This window comes from Lycorma delicatula, chromosome 8 (assembly GCF_047948215.1).
Source record: "Lycorma delicatula isolate Av1 chromosome 8, ASM4794821v1, whole genome shotgun sequence".
Lineage (NCBI taxonomy): Eukaryota > Metazoa > Arthropoda > Insecta > Hemiptera > Fulgoridae > Lycorma > Lycorma delicatula.
The window spans coordinates 53,084,949-53,105,046 of record NC_134462.1 but is presented as its reverse complement, the minus strand read 5'-3'; the positions used below and the strand labels follow the sequence as shown (position 1 = coordinate 53,105,046).

Genomic DNA, 20,098 nt, shown 5'->3' with positions numbered 1-20,098 from the left:
ACGACTAACACTAGATAGGGAATCTTGGAGAGCTGCATCAAAGCAGTAAAATGACTGAAGACAAAAAAAAATATACTGTCAATGGAGTTTTTGGTTTTATTTATCATTATTTTGTTTTTTGTTCAACTGATAATATTGATTTTATATTTTATCCCATGCAAGAATGTCTATAACCTTTTTGATTATAGCTCAAAACATTCAACTGTTTAATAACATTCAAATATTTAATTATCTATCAACATTTTTAAAATTAATATTTATGGTGAGTGTTAATGATTTTTATTTAAACAATTAAAAGTGTTTTAAATGTTTTGTAAGTGGTTCTTGAATGCTTTTGTCTTGCAATTTTATTAAAATCTTTTATGTTCTTGATAGTTGATACTTTCTTTCTTAGAGAGATAATTCTCAAAGTTGAGAGTTCAAATCCTCTAAGGTTCAAATCCTAGTAAAGGCAGTTACTTTTATACGGATTTGAATACTACTAGATTGTGGCTATGGGTGTTCTTTGTTGGTTGGGTTTCAATTACCCACACACCTTAGGAATGGTTCATCTGAGACACTACAAGACTGCACTTCGTTTACATTCATACATATCATTCTCATTCATCCTCTGAAGTAATATCTTATAGTGGTTGCGGAAGCTAAACAAAAAAAGAAAGATTATTAATGGTAGTACATTATGAACAACCATTATAACTTAATTTAGTTTTCTATTTTTTAACAGTTTTCTTTTCTATTCACCACTGGTCAAAACAAATTCTTGTTTTGGTTTTATAAATGCCTTTGAATGAATATGTCCTGATTTAATTTAATGGATTTAGTTGTTACAGACAATCGTTAACAACAAAATTACATTTAAGATTTTAACACAAATTCCACTTATACTTTTTAAATTATTTTATCTATTTATATTTATATATTGTCGCCGAAGGGCTTCGACGGCACGTGGCACAACCCTGGTAGCCCTGAAAAGGGCCGTTTTGTTGTCGATTGGCTTTGGCAGCCCGTTGTAATTGCTAAACTTATGGTAGCCCTGAGAAGGGCTGTTGTCGTCGAATGGCTTCGACGGTTAGTAATTCATAACCTTGTGGTGGCCCTGAAAAGATCGTTTTTTGCGTTAGCTCTGAGAAGAGCTATTGGGTCCGGAAGTTGGTCTCCAGCGAGGTCGGAGAGTTGCGGCTCATCCAATGAAGTCCGACCGGGCCTTCCCTCAGCGGCAGTTGGGGTCCCCCGGCGTCGGTCGTTTTTCGCCGGCGTGGCCGAGGCAGTTCTCCTCGAGCGATCCCATGCTGGGCCGGCTACTGCTGCTGAGTCTGCCGGCCAGGGCGATTGAAGCCCGGCAAGTAACGTCCGCGTCCAGTGGCTTCCTCGGCGGACCGGCCAGGCCTGCTGCTCCGACGGGGATGTTGGCATTCGCCGGAAGGTCCCACGTTGAGCCGGCCAGGGACACACACACACACACACAGAGAGAGAGAGAAAGGTGATCGTAAAGTCGCGCAAGCTAACTTTTTCTGCTTTGTAGGAATGACAGTTAAATTTGTAAAAGATGTTTTCATTAGAGTAATTTTTTGTAACAGAATAGTATATAGTAGCACTGCTAGATCACGCCTGCGGGGCAACAGTGGATGTGGCACCACTGCCACGCCCACTGTTTCCCCAATAATAGTTTGTAGAATCCGAGTAGCAATGTCGCTTACGTACGAACAGTGAGTCTATAATCTATAATATGAGTTAATGCGAATCGAATTAGTACACGAATTCTCAGAAATATTTTTAAAACGGTTTTCCAGATGCTAATGTACCACACAAATCCACTATATTTCGTTTATTTAATCGTTTTCGGGATACAGGTGGTGTGCATGATCGTAAGCGTACCGGCCGACCAAGTGTTTTAATTAACGAGAGTCTGCAGACGATAAATGACACTTCTTCATTCTCCAAAAAAGCCTCTTCGAAAACTTTCTAACCAGGTTGGGCTCTCTTACAGAAGTGTTCTAAAATTATATCCGTTCCGCATTAATATATGTTATCAGCTCCAAGAACCAGATAAGGAGAAACGAATGCAGTATTGTCGGTGGTTTAGAAGTTTCATTCGAAATGACGTATCTGTTCTAGACAAGGTTTTTTCATCGATGAAGCTTGGTTTCATCTTAGCGGATATGCTAACAGTTAAAATTACAGAATATGGTCTTTAGAGAACCTACATGAGTCCCATGAACAGCCATTACATTCGAAAAAATTGGGGTGCGGTGTGGTTATGTCGTTGGAGAATTGACAGGTCTATCTTTTTTCGCAGACCATCACAGCTAAACGGTATCAAGAAATAATCATGCATAGCTTTGCTACATGCTGATGAACGTGATTACTGTGGCTACAAGACGGAGTAATTGCACACATGGCGAACAGTAGTTAGCAATTTCCTCGCGATTTCTTCGATGACCGGATAATTTCTCGTAGTCTATAGCCTCCTCGTTCACCGGTCATGAGTTCTCTCGATTTTTATTTGTGGGGCTTTTTGAAAGATAATGTGTACTCAAACAACCCGAATACACTTGATGAACTTAAAATATTGAGAACTGTGTATCACATATAACTGGTGCTACACTGAAAATGTTCGTATACAATGAAAACGCGTTGATGCATGAATTGAAAATCATGGTGTTGTTATGTATATATATATACATAATGTAAACTTTCTAACCATTTCTAATATAATGAGAACTAAAATATTGAGAACTGTGTATCACATATAACTGCTGCTACACTGAAAATGTTCGTATACAATGAAAACGCGTTGATGCATGAATTGAAAATCATGGTGTTGTTATGTATATATATACATAATGTAAACTTTCTAACCATTTCTTTTTTAAGTATACATTTTAACAATAATAACACAATAATGTACTATTTACAGACATACTTCAATGTGACTAACTTTAATGTAGTTCACATTAATTTTTAATAATTGCACAATATTATTAATTTAATTTGAATACAATTATGTAATTTATTCTTAAAGAAGAAATAGAATATTTGACCATAACAAAAGAATTATAAATATACAATATTTACGCAAATTTAAATTGTCCTTTTTTGTTTATTTAAAACATGGTTACTAGAGCAACTATTCTGGTAACCACCAGGAGAAAAGAAGGAAAACTTGATTCTGTGATCAAGGTTTTATCACAGGTGACAAAATCTTGACGACAGAAATATTAAAAATTAGAAACCTAACACATAAAAAAAGGAAGAGATTACATTTTTTTTTGTCTTATTTCACCACATAAGTTTAAAGAAGCTGTGATATGAAACTATGAAATCGAAATTTTGGATAGCGAATGAAAAATGCCATGCTTGATTGGGATTCGGATCCAGGATTTCCAGATGAAAGGTCGAGATGCTACCATTCCATCACAGAGATATATTAATACATGAAAATAATAATTACATGAAGTAAAAGTGATAAGAAGGTAAAAAACAAAGATTGTTACAGAGTATAATACAAATTTTTAGTGGCTCCCTTCGCTTACCCGACCGTTTAGTTTGGGGGAGGAGGGGATCGCTCCCTGGACCCCCAACACGTACGTTATCCTCATTGTTGTGAGAATATTAAATATTTTACAGATATTTATTAAAGAAAAAACTAATTAGTAATTTTACTTCATTATATTTATATCGACACAGTGTCAAAAATATAATTAAATAAAAGGAATATCTTTAATATCTTAACCAAAAGGGAACTAGAGCCTCGATATATGGCTTAAAATCTTCCCTAGGATAACATGAATGTATCCTGAAAATTTGAGAGCAGTCAGTTGGTTGGTTATCGCGTGAAGCTGTTGCAAACAGAAGATTCACAACTTTCGCATTTGTATATAATATTATTTAATTATGATATTATTTTATTGAATACAATGATTGCTTTTTTTTATAAGCTACATATTAAAAGTAAATTTTTTAGCTTTATTTATTCAGTGATTGGTTTTATGAAAAATAAAGCTAAAGGTTATTTAATTTAAAAACTTTTAAAGAGCTGTGATTGGAAAGTTTTAAGACTGGAAATTTCAAAATGACTGTGCTTACAGCTTATTGTGATGGATCTCCTTCACAGTAGTCCCCTTCTAACTGAACACACCGATTCCAACGGTTTTTCCATTTTTGGAAGCATTCCTTTAAATTTTCTTTCTTAAGGGTGTTAAGAATCCTCTTCGTATTTGCCTTGATGTTTTCAATTCAGTCAAATCGATTCCTTTTTAGCGAAAGTTTCAATTTAGGAAACAGGTAGAAGCCAGCAGGGGCTAATTCAATGGATTAGGAGGGTTGCGGAAGCACAGGATTTGGAATTTGGCCAAAAATTCCGTGATCGAGAACACACGTTGAGTCGATGCGTTGTCGTGATGGAGGACCCAATTCTTGTCTCGCTAGAAAGCAGGCCTTTTATTCCGCACTTTTTCGCGCAAACGCTGAAGAACACTTTTATAGTATTCTTAGTTGACTGTCTGCGACCTAGGGGCAAATTCGTGAGGAACGATGCCCGTAGAATGGAAGAAAACCAGCAACATTGTCTTCACATTCGACTGACTGTGCCACTTTTTTCGGTAGTGACGAACTTGACCCTTCTACTACGATTATTATGCCTTTGTTTTTCAGTCATACCCATAAACCCATGCTACGTCGCTTGTAATTACCCTGTTTAACAAATGTGGGTCAGTCTGGCCCGATTAATTATTTCTTGGAATACAAATTGGTGTTGTTTCTGATGATCTGACAATTTCGGAATGAATTTCGCTGACACTCGACACATGTTCAAATCTTCAATTAAAATTGACTGAACCGCGTTGAAAATTAAATTCAGTTCATCAGTCATTTCCCTAAATATAAGTTTACGATCAGAGGGAACTAAATCGCGAACTTTCACAATATTTTCGTTGGCTTTTGAAGTAGAAGGCCGGTCGGACCGGGAGTCATCTTCGACTGATTCGCAGCCATCTTTGAATCTGTTGAACCACATAAAAAGATTTGACCGGCTCAGACATTTATCTCTGAAAGTTTTTTTTTAAGAACTGATAAGTCTCCGAAGCTGTTTCTCAGGTTTCGAAAAAAAAATTATACAACTCGTTGAAACTTTTTTCGTCTATTTTGTGAAATCAATAATAATCAGCCAAGAACCGAAAACGCGTCTTCACTTAGCAGGATGCCACTTCCTAACGAACAAAGATATCGCGGTGAACTTTTCAGAACGTTGCAAGGACAAAACAAGCTTTTACTTCACACACCCGTGGGCTAACCTACCCCCTCCTATTGAGCAGTAGCGGCAACTATCTTAAAGCCTTTCAATTACACTCGTAAAAGCTTAGATTTACGTTCATTTATTATTTTTATTTTATGCACTTCTTTATTGTTTTACTTAAATAAATATATTAACTTCAGGAATATCTTAATTAAGATTTTACTTTGATTTTAATTGGTCCTGCTAGCTTTATGCCAAGATAAGTATATTTTATTTTTGTAGCATATTTTACACTATTGTAGTGTACGTACACCTTCCTCTGATTTGACGTCATTACAATATTTATGTTACATTCTGATAAAATATAACATAAATATACAATTTTCATCTTACTTTTTACTCCAGTTATTAATAATTCATTGTTAATATTATAATTTTTTCATAAATCAATATATATTTTTTCTTTTCAGATTGTTTGGTATGGCCCTTCTGGACAGGATGTACAGAACTTAAAAAACCGATAAAACTAACACCGTTAGTTTCCTGTTTTATATAATTCTAATTCATTATTATAATAATAATATACTTAAAGTATACAATACTATAATATAATATTATGTATATGTTACATAATATTATATATTATATTATTACAGCTAATATTGTAATAAAATTGTACATAACATTAATTATACGATTCCAAAAGTTCAGTAAGAAAATTATTACTTTTTAAAAGTTAATCGTTCAACCAATTTTGCAGTCTGTGAAAATGAAGCTTTATGCAATCATTTTATAAAAATTTCTCATTATTGCATTTTAGTGTGTAATGCTTTATCAACCCATACATAGCATACATTTTTTATTATACACTGGAAGAAATTCCCTGTTGAAACAAAATGATAATCTCTATATGTAGTCTATCTCAAATAAGGTTGATGTCAACCCTCTCAGTTTATTGGCTCAATTCATCACTCAGGCATTTAAAATTTGTAATTATTTATTCTATAAAATAATATATAATCATTATTCAGCAAAATTAAACAAATACTGTTGCAGTTGTCTCACATCAATCAGATAAATTTTAATAATTTGTAAATTATTTAATTTTATCAGAAATTTATTTTATAACTGATGTTTGATCATCGATTACTAAGTTTTCTTTCTGTATTTCAACACTTCCATGGCAAATTTTATAAGCTTGAAATTGTGGTAGAACCATTAAAATTTGTTTGATTTGATTTGTCTTCACCAGTAAATTTTTGGATTTTTACAAGATCATTTTCAATATTTACATCAACATATTTCATTTCTGTACAAGATTAATCTAGCTATCATCAGATGGATGCTTCTCAACTAACATTTCCTTATATTTTTAATGTTTGTATAATTTGTTCTGTGACTGGTATTAAGATTTCAATATACATATCTCAGAAAATATCTCCTTCAAGTCATAAGATCATTTAGCTCAATGAAAAGTGATCATACTTTACTAATAATACACAAAGCGTTTTGTTTATAGTGTGTACATAATGATCAGAATAAAGACTATCAATGTACATCGGTTTGCAACTTTGCTCATTGTTAGTATGGTTTCATCGCCTGCTTGAAATTAATTTTCTCAGAATTTGTATAAACCAATGTACGAGGTGCGACAATAAAGTAATGAGACTGATTTTTCTTTCCAAGATGTGGCAACCCTGCAGCATGCGTAGTCACACCATCTTTGACCTTGGTCTATAAGCTACTTTTAGTCCAAGCGGCACATTGATGCAACTGCTCAGTCGTGAGTTGTCCTGTAATAAGTGAACACGTGTTCTGTCTCTCGTCACAGAAATGAAACGTAAAATATTGCTCAACGGTATGCCATTTCTTTTGGCGTTAAATTGGGTGAAAATGCGACGACAACTTATGGTAAGCTTCAGAAGGTTTTTGGAGAGAAGGTTATGTCAAGAGCTCAAATTTTTCGGTGGCATACAATTTTTAGTGATGGCAGAACGAATGTTGAAGATGAAGACCGCAGTGAACGACCATCAACCTCACGGACAGATGTCAACTTGACCAGGGTGCGTGAAATCGTACGATCTGATCGAAGATTATCCGTGAAAATGATTGCAGAAGAACTCAACATCAATCGAGAAACGGTTCGTCTAATATTAACTTAAAATCTTGGTATGAGAAAGATTTGTGCAAAAATGGTCCCCAAAAATCTCACACAACAACAGCGAGAAACACGGAAAATGTGGCAGCCGATCTGTTAGAGCAAACGGAAATCAATCCAGATTTGTTGAGCCGTGTTATCACTGGTGATGAAGGTTGGTTTTTTCAATACGATCCAGAGACAAAACGCCAAAGTTCGCAATGGTGCTCAAAGGGATCACCCAGACCAAAAAGAGCTCGCATGTCAAAGTCAAAAGTGAAATGCATGCTTGTGTGCTTCTTCGATTCCAAGGGAATTGTTCATAAAGAGTGGGTGCCTCCTGGACAAACAGTTAACCAATATTTGTACAAAAAAATTTTAGAAAGACTTCGTAAACGAGTTCTTCGTGTCCGTGCCAACATTGCTGATAATTGGATTCTGCATCACGATAATGCGCCATCCCATACTGCTCTATCAGTACAGCAGTTTTTAACCTCAAAACAAATTTCAGTACTACCACAGCCACCTTATTCACCAGATATCGCTCCGTGCGACTTTTTTCTATTTCCAAGAGTCAAAATGGCGGTCAAGGGACACCATTTTCAAATAACACAAGATGTCCAAAAAGCTGTGACGAGGGTCTTGGAGGATATTACAGAAGATGAGTTCCAGAAATGTTGCCATCAATGGCAGAAGCGCTGGAATAAGTGTGTGCAATCAGAGGGGAACTACTTTGAAGGAGAACACTAAACATGACTAAAACGGTAAGCAACATTTTTTTTCAAATCAGTATCATTACTTTATTGTCGCACCTCGTATATTAATTTTGGTCTTAGTGAAGTCTTAGCATGTTTTTAATTTTTAAGTTTCCTTAGGCATTGTGATTCCTCCTTCAAAACTGGGAATTACAAATTCACTTAAGTTGAATAGTTGCATCTAAAAACTGTAAGTTTAATGTTTTTGCACTGTATGGATTCAAAAAATATTACTAGCGCACAGAAAGAGTCAAAATAACTCATTCTTGACTTATCTAGAGAACTTGGCTTGAAGAATTTTCAAGTGATTGGTTTTAATTGGTGAATTTACAGATAAGTATATGATAACATAAGAAAATGCATTTTGCAATTGCAGTAATATGATGCATAATTTCCTAATAAGCAACGGTAAAATAAACAGAAAATTATGATTACTAACACAAATAAATATAATTGTTTTGTTCATCTAATTTATAAATTAATATAGAATGTATTATTTAAAAAAATATAATTAATTATATATTTTTTCATATGGAAGCAATATATTTAAATTTCAAATTTTATATTCTATGTATTTTATTATAGGTGGAAATTAACAAGTAAGACATATGTATGTTTTTTAAAGATATTTTATTAAAGTTAAATTTTTATTAATTTATCTAGTGCTAGTATATCTTTGGAATAAAAATAATTGTTCTGTTTCAATGGGGTATGGTGAAAAAGACAAGAGTTTACCAAGTTGGTGTTGGAACTGTCACGTAGTTAAATCTTGGGCAAAATTGTTAGCTACTACAATCTCCCAACACAGTTTCTGTATCAACTAATTATTCCCTCTCCTGGCTTTCCTCAAGTCCTTGTCTTAATTCCTTTCTTCAGTGGATTAATATGATGTGAATTGTATCAGCCACAAATGGACCCACCTGTCAAATCACTACTATCTGGAAGCCATTTCCTTCATGGAGCTTAGTGGGCGAAGTGATTCAGCCTGCAGACTTCTCAAAGGACTCTGTTTTTTCTCCAGTAATTGTACAAAATATGAACTACTGACTAAGGTTCTTAAGTGAATTCAATCTTCCTATTTCTCCAAAATCATAATTCCTTTATTAGCCTTCATGATTAATTAAATTACTGACATCATAAAATTTATGTTAAATCTCTACATTCCATTGTCTACATTGTATGGATTTAACATAAGTATTCATTATTACTTATTATTAGTACTGTTTATTTTTAACATAGTACTGTTTGTTAGTTGATGAGTAGTTTCATAATCATGTAAGTGTACATTTAAAAATATAACTATAGTTATAGAGTGATTCAGGAGGAAAAGGAAATAATTTGGGAACTACAAGATTCTAAAGTATAATTGTCAAAAACAACTAAATTACCTAATATTTAATATTACCATGTAACCACAATTTTATGACAACAATGAGTAGTATTCAAATTAGTTTGGAAGCATACAATTAGTGTTGCCAACCTTTTTTTTTCAAAGGAATAATTTTTTTTTTTGTCTTCAGTCATTTGACTGGTTTGATGCAGCTCTCCAAGATTCCCTATCTAGTGCTAGTCGTTTCATTTCAGTATACCCTCTACATCCTACATCCCTAACAATTTGTTTTACATATTCCAAACGTGCTTTCATGGATCCCACATCCTCAGTCATGGTTGAAATAATTGCATTATTGTATAATAAAAATTTAAAAATTAAAATACCAAAGTAATGAGCATATTAATTTACACAAGTGCTGTTATCTGATGCAGTTTTTCTAAGAATGTTTCCCTCAAATAGTGTCAGATGGTTCATAAAATTGAAGTTTTATTGTATTTGTAATAGTTTTCTAATATATTTAATTTTATGTCTTCTTTATTAATTTCTAATATTTCTAAATTTCTGTTAATATCAGAAATAGAATGTTTATTGTTTATTAGATGGTCTGCATATTAGATAAACTTAATTTATTATTTTTCATATAATGTTCAAGAAATCTAGTTTTAAAGAAACTATTTGTTTTTCTTATATGTTCAAAAAATAGCCAAACTTTATTTTTTTATTATTAATTTACAGATTATTGGTCCTTGCTCTCTTCAAAATACTCCCCTCCTCTATTCATACACTTTTCCTAGCAGTGTTTCCACTTTGCGAAGCAGTCCTGGATAGCCTCATTTGAAATGGTCTTTAAGGTCCATGACAAATTTGTTTTAATGTATAATAGTCTCAAAATGGTGTCCTTTAATCACTGATTTTAATTTCAGAAATAAGAAAAATCGCAAGGCGCCAGGTCTGACGAGTAGGGAAACTGAGGTAGGACAGCCCTGATTTTTTTAAAACTGACAAATTGACAAAGCTGACTGTGCGGACGCATTGTCATGGTGAAGGAACTATGAGTTGTCTCGCCACAACTGCAGTCTTTTTGCAGATTTTTTCATTTAACTGTTGAAAATGCCTTGATAGTACTCACGGTTCACTGTTTCACCTTGAGGCAAGAATTCAAAATGTACAATTCCATTAAAATTGAAAAAAAAAACAGAGCATCACATTGACAGATCAAGACTGACATGCTTTCTGGGGGTGTGGAGATCCTTTGCCGATCCATTGTGATGATTAAACTTTTGTCTTGATGTTGTAGCTATTAACCCAACGCTTGTCTCCCATTATGATCCTTTGCTTGAATGTTTGATTGTCATTGGTTCAAGAAGTTTCCAACAAACATCTACTCAATGTTGTTTCTGCTGTTTGATCATGAAACAAAGAACAAACTTTGCTGTAACTCTGTGTATGTTCAATTTTTCAGTCAAACTGTCATGGCATGATCCAATCAAGATGCTAACCTCTTCTGCAAGTTCCCTGACAGTCAGTCGGCGATTTACACACACACCAGATCATTGATTTTCTCAACCTGGGTGTCATCAGTTGAAGTTGAAAGCCTTCCTCATCAATGTTATCTTTTGACCACTTTTGAATCATGAAAACCATTTGTAACATTGTGTATAACTCAGAGCATCATCTCTGTAAGCTTGTTTCAAAGGTTGAAATGTTTCTGTGAAAGTATTCCCCAGCCTCATACAAAATTTTACATTGTAACGTTGCTCCTGAAAATCGCACATTACAAAAATCACTATGAACACTTAATAACATGAAAACTAAACAAGATATCAACAATCCAAGAACATTTAGTTAGATGAGGTTATTTGAAACACAATGCTGCCAACTGCATGTCACTAAATATCTCCGTTGGCATGCAGTTAAAAATGTTTGGTTATTTTTTGAACAGACCTCGTAAATACCATCACAATCATTACATTTAATTTTTATAAATTTTACAATTCTTTATTGTATTATTTTTGTTTTTTTAAATATTTTATTACTTGGCTTAAATATTTCTTTGTTGTAATTTTTCGTAATGTTTACATTGATGTTAAGTAGGTAGTGTATAAAAATACTTATGTTCAGGTTTTCACTTTTTTGTGTCTTATTATGTATTGTTTTTTTTGTCTTCAGTCATTTGACTGGTTTGATGCAGCTCTCCAAGATTCCCTATCTAGTGCTAGTCGTTTCATTTCAGTATACCCTCTACAGTCTACATCCTACATCCCTAACAATTTGTTTTACATATTCCAAACGTGGCCTGCCTACACAATTTTTTCCTTCTACCTGTCCTCCCAATATTAAAGCGACTATTCCAGGATGCCTTAGTATGTGGCCTATAAGTCTGTCTCTTCTTTTAACTATATTTTTCCAAATGCTTCTTTCTTCATCTATTTGCTGCAATACCTCTTCATTTGTCACTTTATCCACCCATCTGATTTTTAACATTTTCCTGTGGAAGCACCACATTTCAATAGCTTCTAATCTTTTCTTCTCAGATACTCCGATTGTCCAAGTTTCACTTCCATATAAAGCGACACTCCAAACATACACTTTCAAAAATCTTTTCCTGACATTTAAATTAATTTTTGATGTAAACAAATTATATTTCTTACTGAAGGCTCGTTTCGCTTGTGCTATTCGGCATTTTATATCGCTCCTGCTTCGTCCATCTTTAGTAATTCTACTTCCCAAATAACAAAATTCTTCTACCTCCATAATCTTTTCTCCTCCTATTTTCACATTCAGTGGTCCATCTTTGTTATTTCTACTACATTGCATTACTTTTGTTTTGTTCTTGTTTATTTTCATGCGATAGTTCTTGCGTAGGACTTCATCTATGCCGTTCATTGTTTCTTCTAAATCCTTTTTACTCTCGGCTAGAATTACTATATCATCAGCAAATCGTAGCATCTTTATCTTTTCACCTTGTACTGTTACTCCGAATCTAAATTGTTCTTTAACATCATTAACTGCTAGTTCCATGTAAAGATTAAAAAGTAACAGAGATAGGGAACATCCTTGTCGGACTCCCTTTCTTATTACGGCTTCTTTCTTATGTTCTTCAATTGTTACTGTTGCTGTTTGGTTCCTGTACATGTTAGCAATTGTTCTTCTATCTGTATTTGAACCCTAATTTTTTTTAAATGCTGAACAGTTTAATTCCAGTCTACGTTATCGAATGCCTTTTCTAGGTCTATAAACGCCAAGTATGTTGGTTTGTTTTTCTTTAATCTTCCTTCTACTATTAATCTGAGCCTAAAATTGCTTCCCTTGTCCCTATACTTTTCCTGAAACCAAATTGGTCTTCTCCTAACACTTCTTCCACTCTCCTCTCAATTCTTCTGTATAGAATTCTAGTTAAGATTTTTGATGTATGACTAGTTAAACTAATTGTTCTGTATTCTTCACATTTATCTGCCCCTGCTTTCTTAGGTATCATGACTATAACACTTTTTTTGAAGTCTGACGGAAATTCCCCTTTTTCATAAATATTACACACCAGTTTTGTATAATCTATCAATCGCTTCCTCACCTGCACTGCGCAGTAATTCTACAGGTATTCCGTCTATTCCAGCATCCTTTCTGCCATTTAAATCTTTTAATGCTCTCTTAAATTCAGATCTCACTATTGTTTCTCCCATTTCATCCTCCTCAACTTCCTCTTCTTCCTCTATAACACCACTTTTCTAATTCATTTCCTCCGTATAACTCTTTAATATATTCCACCCATCTATCGACTTTACCTTTCGTATTATATATTGGTGTACCACCTTTGTTTAACACATTATTAGATTTTAATTTATTTACCCCAAAATTTTCCTTAACTTTCCTGTATGCTCCATCTATTTTACCGATGTTCATTTCTCTTTCCACTTCTGAACACTTTTCTTTAATCCACTCTTCTTCGCCAGTTTGCACTTCCTGTTTATAGCATTTCTTAATTGCCGATAGTTTCTTTTACTTTCTTCATCACTAGCATTCTTATATTTTCTACGTTCATCCATCAGCTGCAATATATCGTCTGAAACCCAAGGTTTTCTACCAGTTCTCTTTAATCCGCCTAAGTTTGCTTCTGCTGATTTAAGAATTTCCTTTTTAACATTCTCCCATTCTTCTTCTACATTTTCTACCTTATCTTTTTTACTCAGACCTCTTGCGATGTCCTCCTCAAAAATCTTCTTTACCTCCTCTTCCTCAAGCTTCTCTAAATTCCACCGATTCATCTGATACCTTTTCTTCAGGTTTTTAAACCCCAATCTACATTTCATTATCACCAAATTATGGCCGCTATCAATGTCTGCTCCAGGATAAGTTTTGCAGTCAACGAGTTGATTTCTAAATCTTTGCTTAACCATGATATAATCTATCTGATACCTTGCAGTATCGCCTGGCTTTTTCCAAGTGTATATTCTTCTATTATGATTTTTAAATTGGGTGTTGGCAATTACTAAATTATACTTCGTGCAAAACTCTATAAGTCGGTCCCCTCTTTCATTCCTTTTGCCCAGCCCGTATTCACCCACTATATTTCCTTCCTTGCCTTTTCCAATGCTTGCATTCCAATCCCCAACTATTATTAAATTTTCATCTCCTTTTACGTGTTTAATTGCTTCATCAATCTCTTCGTATACACACTCTACCTCATCATTATCATGGGCGCTTGTAGGCATATAGACGTTAACAATCGTTGTCGGTTTAGGTTTTGATTTTATCCTTATTACAATGATTCTATCGCTATGCGTTTTGAAATACTCTACTCTCTTCCCTATCTTCTTGTTCATTATGAAACCTACTCCTGCCTGCCCATTATTTGAAGCTGAGTTAATTACTCTAAAATCACCTGAACAAAAGTCACCTTCCTCTTCCCACCAAACCTTACTAATTCCTACTACAAACACATTTATCCTATCCATTTCTCTTTTTAAATTTTCTAGCCTACCAACCTTTTTTAAGCTTCTAACATTCCACGCTCCGACTCGTAGAATGTTATTTTTTAATTTTCTGGTGACCCCTTCCTTAGTAGTCTCCACCCGGAGATCCGAACGGGGGACTAGTTTACCTCCGGAATATTTGACCAAGGAAGGCGCCTCCATTATTGCTATATGAAAATGCAGAGAGCCACATTTTCTTGGAAAAAAAGCAGCTGTAGTTTTCCATTGCTTTCAGCTGCGCAGTACTCAGAGGACTGAGTGATGTTGATATGGCCGTTTAAGTCATTGTGACTCACGCCTCTAACAACTACTGAAAGAGCTGCTGCCCTCTTTCAGGAATCATTCCTTAGTCTGGCTCTCAACAGATAACTCTCCGATATGGTTGCACCTTCGGTCCAGCTACTCTGTATCCCTGAGCACTCAAGCCCCTCACCAACGGCAAGGTCTCATGATTCATAGAGGAGGCAATAAATTGCCTCCTCCCGTCACACTGTGCTGCTCAGAAGCCCCCTTCCCATACATTCAATTGACCCACACCGCAACTTCAGGGATCAAGGTGAAAGTCCATCTTCCCTGTCTCACTGTCCACTACCTCTCCAGGCAGAATCATAGATATCAAAATTGTATTTTGATACAATAAATAAATTTATTGTATCAAAAACAGTTGTTTTTAATTTTTAAAAATTTATAAAATTTTTAGAAGGCAAGGGATACATCCTGCGGGGGCCACCAATAATGGTGAGCTGAGGCATTCCCGCCACCTGTCCCCGAAGGCTAGTGCCCAACACTGCCCTCATCTGACATCCCTGCTATTCTCCTCTTTCTCTTCTCACAACTTCTGTCAAAGCACTCTCCTACATTAAATAATGCAAGTGCTCCATTTGTCATTGGACGAGAGCATCAGCCGCATAACTCCCTCCAGCGAGTCCAAGCTGTCTCGAGGCCTCTCCTCTTGCCAACCGAGGCACTCAAAAAAGTATACCCCACTCTGTCCACCTTACTGTAGTACTGACAGCAGAGTCTGTCTCCTGCCAATCCTGTGAAGGCAGACCCCAAACGACTCGTCACACTGGGCTGCTCAGAAGCCAAGGGGGCTTCTGAGCAAATTGCCTCCTCCCGTCACACTGTGCTGCTCAGAAGCCCCCTTCCCATGCATTCAATTGACCCACACCGCAACTTCAGGGCTCAAGGTGAAAGTCCATCTTCCCTGTCTCACTGTCCACTACCTCTCCAGCCATTCTGCAAGCATGAAGCCCTTCATCAACTGTTTTCCCTTGATGGCCCTGTCCACTCTCTCCTTGGCCACCAGATCCAATGGTAGTAGACCTGCCACCACGAGAGCTGCAGCCAGGGAGACTATCCTATAAACCTGTGCAACCCTGATTGCCATTTTCCTGTAAATTCTGTTTAATCTCTGAGCATTTCTCTGTATCACGAAAGCCTTCTTCCATATCAGCAGAACATACAGGATAGCTGACACCACTGCCGACACGATCACCATTCTTCTGGACGTTCTAGGGCCTCCAGCATTGGCCATAAGTCTATCCAATGCTAAGGACATCCTCTCCACCTTCATAGCCACCTGCTGCATATGAAGGGTGAAACTTCTGGACCTATGGAGCCATTCCCTCAGGTATTTGGCCCCATCCTCTGAGACCCCTGTGGCACCCCACGCTGCATGTACACGATGATCTCCTCCAACGTGACTCTGAGCTCTCTTTCGAGGAATTATTGCAGCACAAATCGGAGTAAATGCGGCGCTATCCTTCTTCTTTCTAGCTGCCTCAGTATGGCCTCCTATTTTACCTTATTAAATTCGTTTGAAACATCAAGGAGGACAATCAGGGGAATCCTCCTGACATGTCTGGACCCCCGAGCCGCCCTCTCGACTACCTCCACAACTCTCTGGATAGCATTCGCCGAGCTTCTTCCTTGCAGAAGCCACCCTGCCTTTCAGAGAATCCTCCAGCTTCTCTGCAACTTCTCCCTTAATCTGTTTGCTAATAGAACCTCGAATAGTTTTCCTAAACTGTTTAGCAAACATACTGGCCTGTAACATAATGGGCCGGTCTCGCCACCCACCTCTCTTAGGCACCGGAATGTATCCCTCAAACACTTATTGAAGCTCTCCAAAAAGGTGAATGGAGAGGCTTCCACCAACTCCACCATAGCCTTAGCAGTCATATCATCCACTCCTGGACTCTTCCTCAGTCAGAGTCACGAAACCCCGTGGCACAGTTCGTCGGCCGCGTAACGTGGTATTTCTGGAGCCACCAACTCCCTCTATCCCGGAGCCAAATCCTTCGGAAATAGGGTCGACAAGGTCCTTCTGAGGTGCTCATCAGGAAGCCTGGGCAGCAACCTGCCCAGCCGCTTCTTCACTAAGTTATATGCTGTGCCCCAGGGGTACTCATTCAACTGGGCCTGTCGAATAACAGCCAGACTCGGTCTTGCCACAAAAATAGCAGAAGTACACCTAAGATCCTTACTCCAGTTGCCATTGGAGACCACTGCCAAATTTGGCTCCGCAACCACCAATACATCTCCGACTTCCCTGATGATGGCTCAGAGGAGGTCATGGGATCATCTCTTCGACTGACGTTGAACTGAATTAATTTCAGTTCCTGCTGCATTAAATGCTATTTTCATAATGGCCCTCCACACCACAACGTCTGCATATGGCTCTCTCACGGCAACATGGTCATCCTTGTCGCAATGAAAACACTTCTTCGACCTGTAGACCCTTCCCGAGGCCGCCTTGTGGCCAAGGACCCAGCACCTCTCCTCTTTGAAAGCCAGGACCACCCTACACGACACCATTCTGATCCTCAGGCGCCCCTCCCTTCAGCAGCAACTACTCCGCCTCGCCATTATAAATCGTCAGCGAAGCTACCTGCGTATTTGAGTGAGCTGGTGCTAGTTTGATGGTCTGCCTCCTCTCCTCTTCTACATCGATAACTTCGATCACTGACCTGACTACCTCCTCGCTAGTAGTTTAGGCATTTATGTCCTTAATGAAAATTCTTCGGGTTCTTCCCCTTTTCCTTAGGGCAACCTTAACCCCTTGGACTTCTTCTTGAGGCTTTTGCAAGAGCTTCTCCGGTCCCTCTCCTACGTCCCTGACCCAGATCAACATATCCTCCCTCTGTCCCTTATGGACGGAGAGAATCTCAGCGTCAACCTCACTCATTGCTCCCTTGACCTCCTTAAGAAGGTCGACAAAGGTCTTCTTTCTCTGCTGATCCGCTGCCTTGACGACCAGTGTCTTCGCCTTCTCGGCAGCTGCCGCGCTGGTCGATCTGTCCCTCTTCGGTTTGAGCTCAGCTACTCACTCCACGTACAAGCCGGTAGTCCTCTTCATTCTGCGACCCGGGTACTCCAGTAATTTTCTCTAAACACGAGCCACAATACCTTCCTACACTCCAAAAATTACATCCTGCTTTGCCTGGAGGAAAATCTCCCCGATGTCCTTTCTCAAGAAGAAGATATTCCTCTCCCCAATTGGGGAATTAATTACTAGAGTGAACACTTTCCTCTCAAAGTCCTCTAGGTCACCACCCTGGAGGACTGTAGTCGATTCGGTGCAGGCGAGAAGCTGCCCTACTCTTAGACGTCCCGCCGCTGCGAGATCTTTGACTCTCGGGTGCTCTAAAGACGGACTCCTTGAATATACTTTTCTGCTTGGCCAAGTCGAAAATAACAGCCAAATCTTTTTCTCTCTCAGCAAAGATTGGCTCATTCAGCTCACCCGTCTTGAGGAACCACTCTCTTCTCCAATTAGGTGCCACAAGAATGTCGATGTCATCGTTTTTGACACCTTCCTAAACTTGGCACAATGATCGTTGTGTTGCGCGTCGACCCTAGTTTGACAGGCTATCTCCTTCATCTCAGCCTTGCTTCTTAAGCTCCCTGGCTGTGTGGCTCTTCTTAGCATGTTTCGTAAGGGTGCCGCATACGCTGAGGAGCTATTTTACATACTTCACAAGCTCCCACTGCGGGTGCTCTCAAGCTCCTCTCCATCACGATCTCTATCTCCGTGGGTTTTTTCTTTACAGAGCGACTCCTATTCCTCCGCTTCTTCCTCTTCTCTTCATGGGTTACGTCGTCCATGGACTTGTTTAAGACCCTCTCGAGCTGAACACATATTGCAGGGCCTCCTGTTGCTGGCTCCTATTCCTGTTTGTCCGTTTTTCAAAAGTTGGAAAAAATCTGCCAGATTTGACCTTCTCGTCGATTTTCAGTGGTGGGGGGTGGATAGAGGAAGGAAAGGTGGAAACCGGGTCCAAATTGGACTACGGGGAGGGAAGGAATCCCCGATTTAAATTTATATTCAAATCCAATAAAGATTTCGGCTAAGTCCAGCTCGAATATTAAATAACTGATTATTAATTAATAACTAATTTCTGTTAATTATTATTTTTAATTACGTCAATTATTATTATTAATTAATTACTAATTTCCTACTGTAGACTATACCGCCGAGTATCGTAAATGTAGTGATAGACTATAGAAGTAATAAATTTAAATCCTCTCCTACCTAAGATAATGTCTCAGAGCAATAGTATCCCATATCACAATAGATAAATCAAATTAACTTAACTCTACATGTACAATGTATTTTTCTAGAATAAAATTCCAAAAAAGTACACGAAAAATAAAACTCCACACACACACACACACACACGCATTCTCACACAAAATGAGAAATACACAATTAGTTTTTATCATAAATGAATAAATTTCCACTGATGATTTAAATATGAAATAGTTTTACAGAAAATGAACATATGTTGAAAATTCTTGTTTTTCCTCCAGTTCCTTCTCTGGGTTTAAATGGTTAAAAGGTTCCTGGGAAAAATATTACTGAATTTGAAACTAATAAATTATGAAATTTTCTTGCTACTTCTACACCAAATTATTAAGGTTTTTTTGCTTTTCCTAATTTGATCTATTTTTCCCCACTATTTTTAAGAGCTTTATAAAGATTACTGTTCAGAAGCTTTTATAACAATAACTGATGTTTCATTAGTGAGGCCAGATATTCTTTTTTTAACAACTACAATATTTTACAATTTTAGGAAGTAATCAGGAAAATTGTATTCATAGGATCATACAAACTAAAACCACTGATCCTGTTGGGCTGCAACACCATGTGAACAGTTGGTACTGTTATATTATAAATCATATTCTTAAAATATAACAACATTCTAAGTATATTTTTGACCTATGCAAGGCCAAATCCAGATAAATGTAAAATTAAAAAAGGTTAAATTACATTTTGTAGCCTGAAGCTGATTCTCCTTTGCAGGAAACTAATGTTTTTATTTTTGGGAAGAGCTTTCCATCCAAGGCCTGTTTCACTGATGTTATAAACATTGTTCATCATTATCTTTAAAAAAAAATCATCAAATTATTGAATAAATTCATTCGATGCTTGAACATTTTCTGATTTTGCTTTAAAATTTTTATCTCCAGTTAGTTTCTCATTAAAAATAATGGCTTTTTCTATTAGAAATGGCCCAGAAATTAGTTCAACAAGGGGTTGCTTTTGAACAAACCACCAGAAAAGAACCTTAGCCACCTCTTTGTTTGATATTTTCCTCATTGTCTTCCTGGAAAGATTTGGTTCTTCTTTTTTGAGTTGTGACGGTAATTCATGAAGTCTTAATG

General features: G+C 36.9%; 1 protein-coding gene across 4 annotated transcripts in view; it reads left to right on the top strand.

The window, feature by feature from the left end:
* Positions 1-20,098, top strand: part of LOC142328586 (magnesium-dependent phosphatase 1-like) — a 52,618-nt gene that overhangs the window by 13,299 nt on the left and 19,221 nt on the right. For all 4 annotated transcript variants that reach the window (XM_075372360.1, XM_075372358.1, XM_075372356.1 and 1 more), the window contains one exon: positions 5,704-5,767. In XM_075372360.1, coding sequence (XP_075228475.1) covers positions 5,704-5,767 — 64 coding nt within the window. The remainder of the gene's footprint in view (positions 1-5,703; positions 5,768-20,098) is intronic.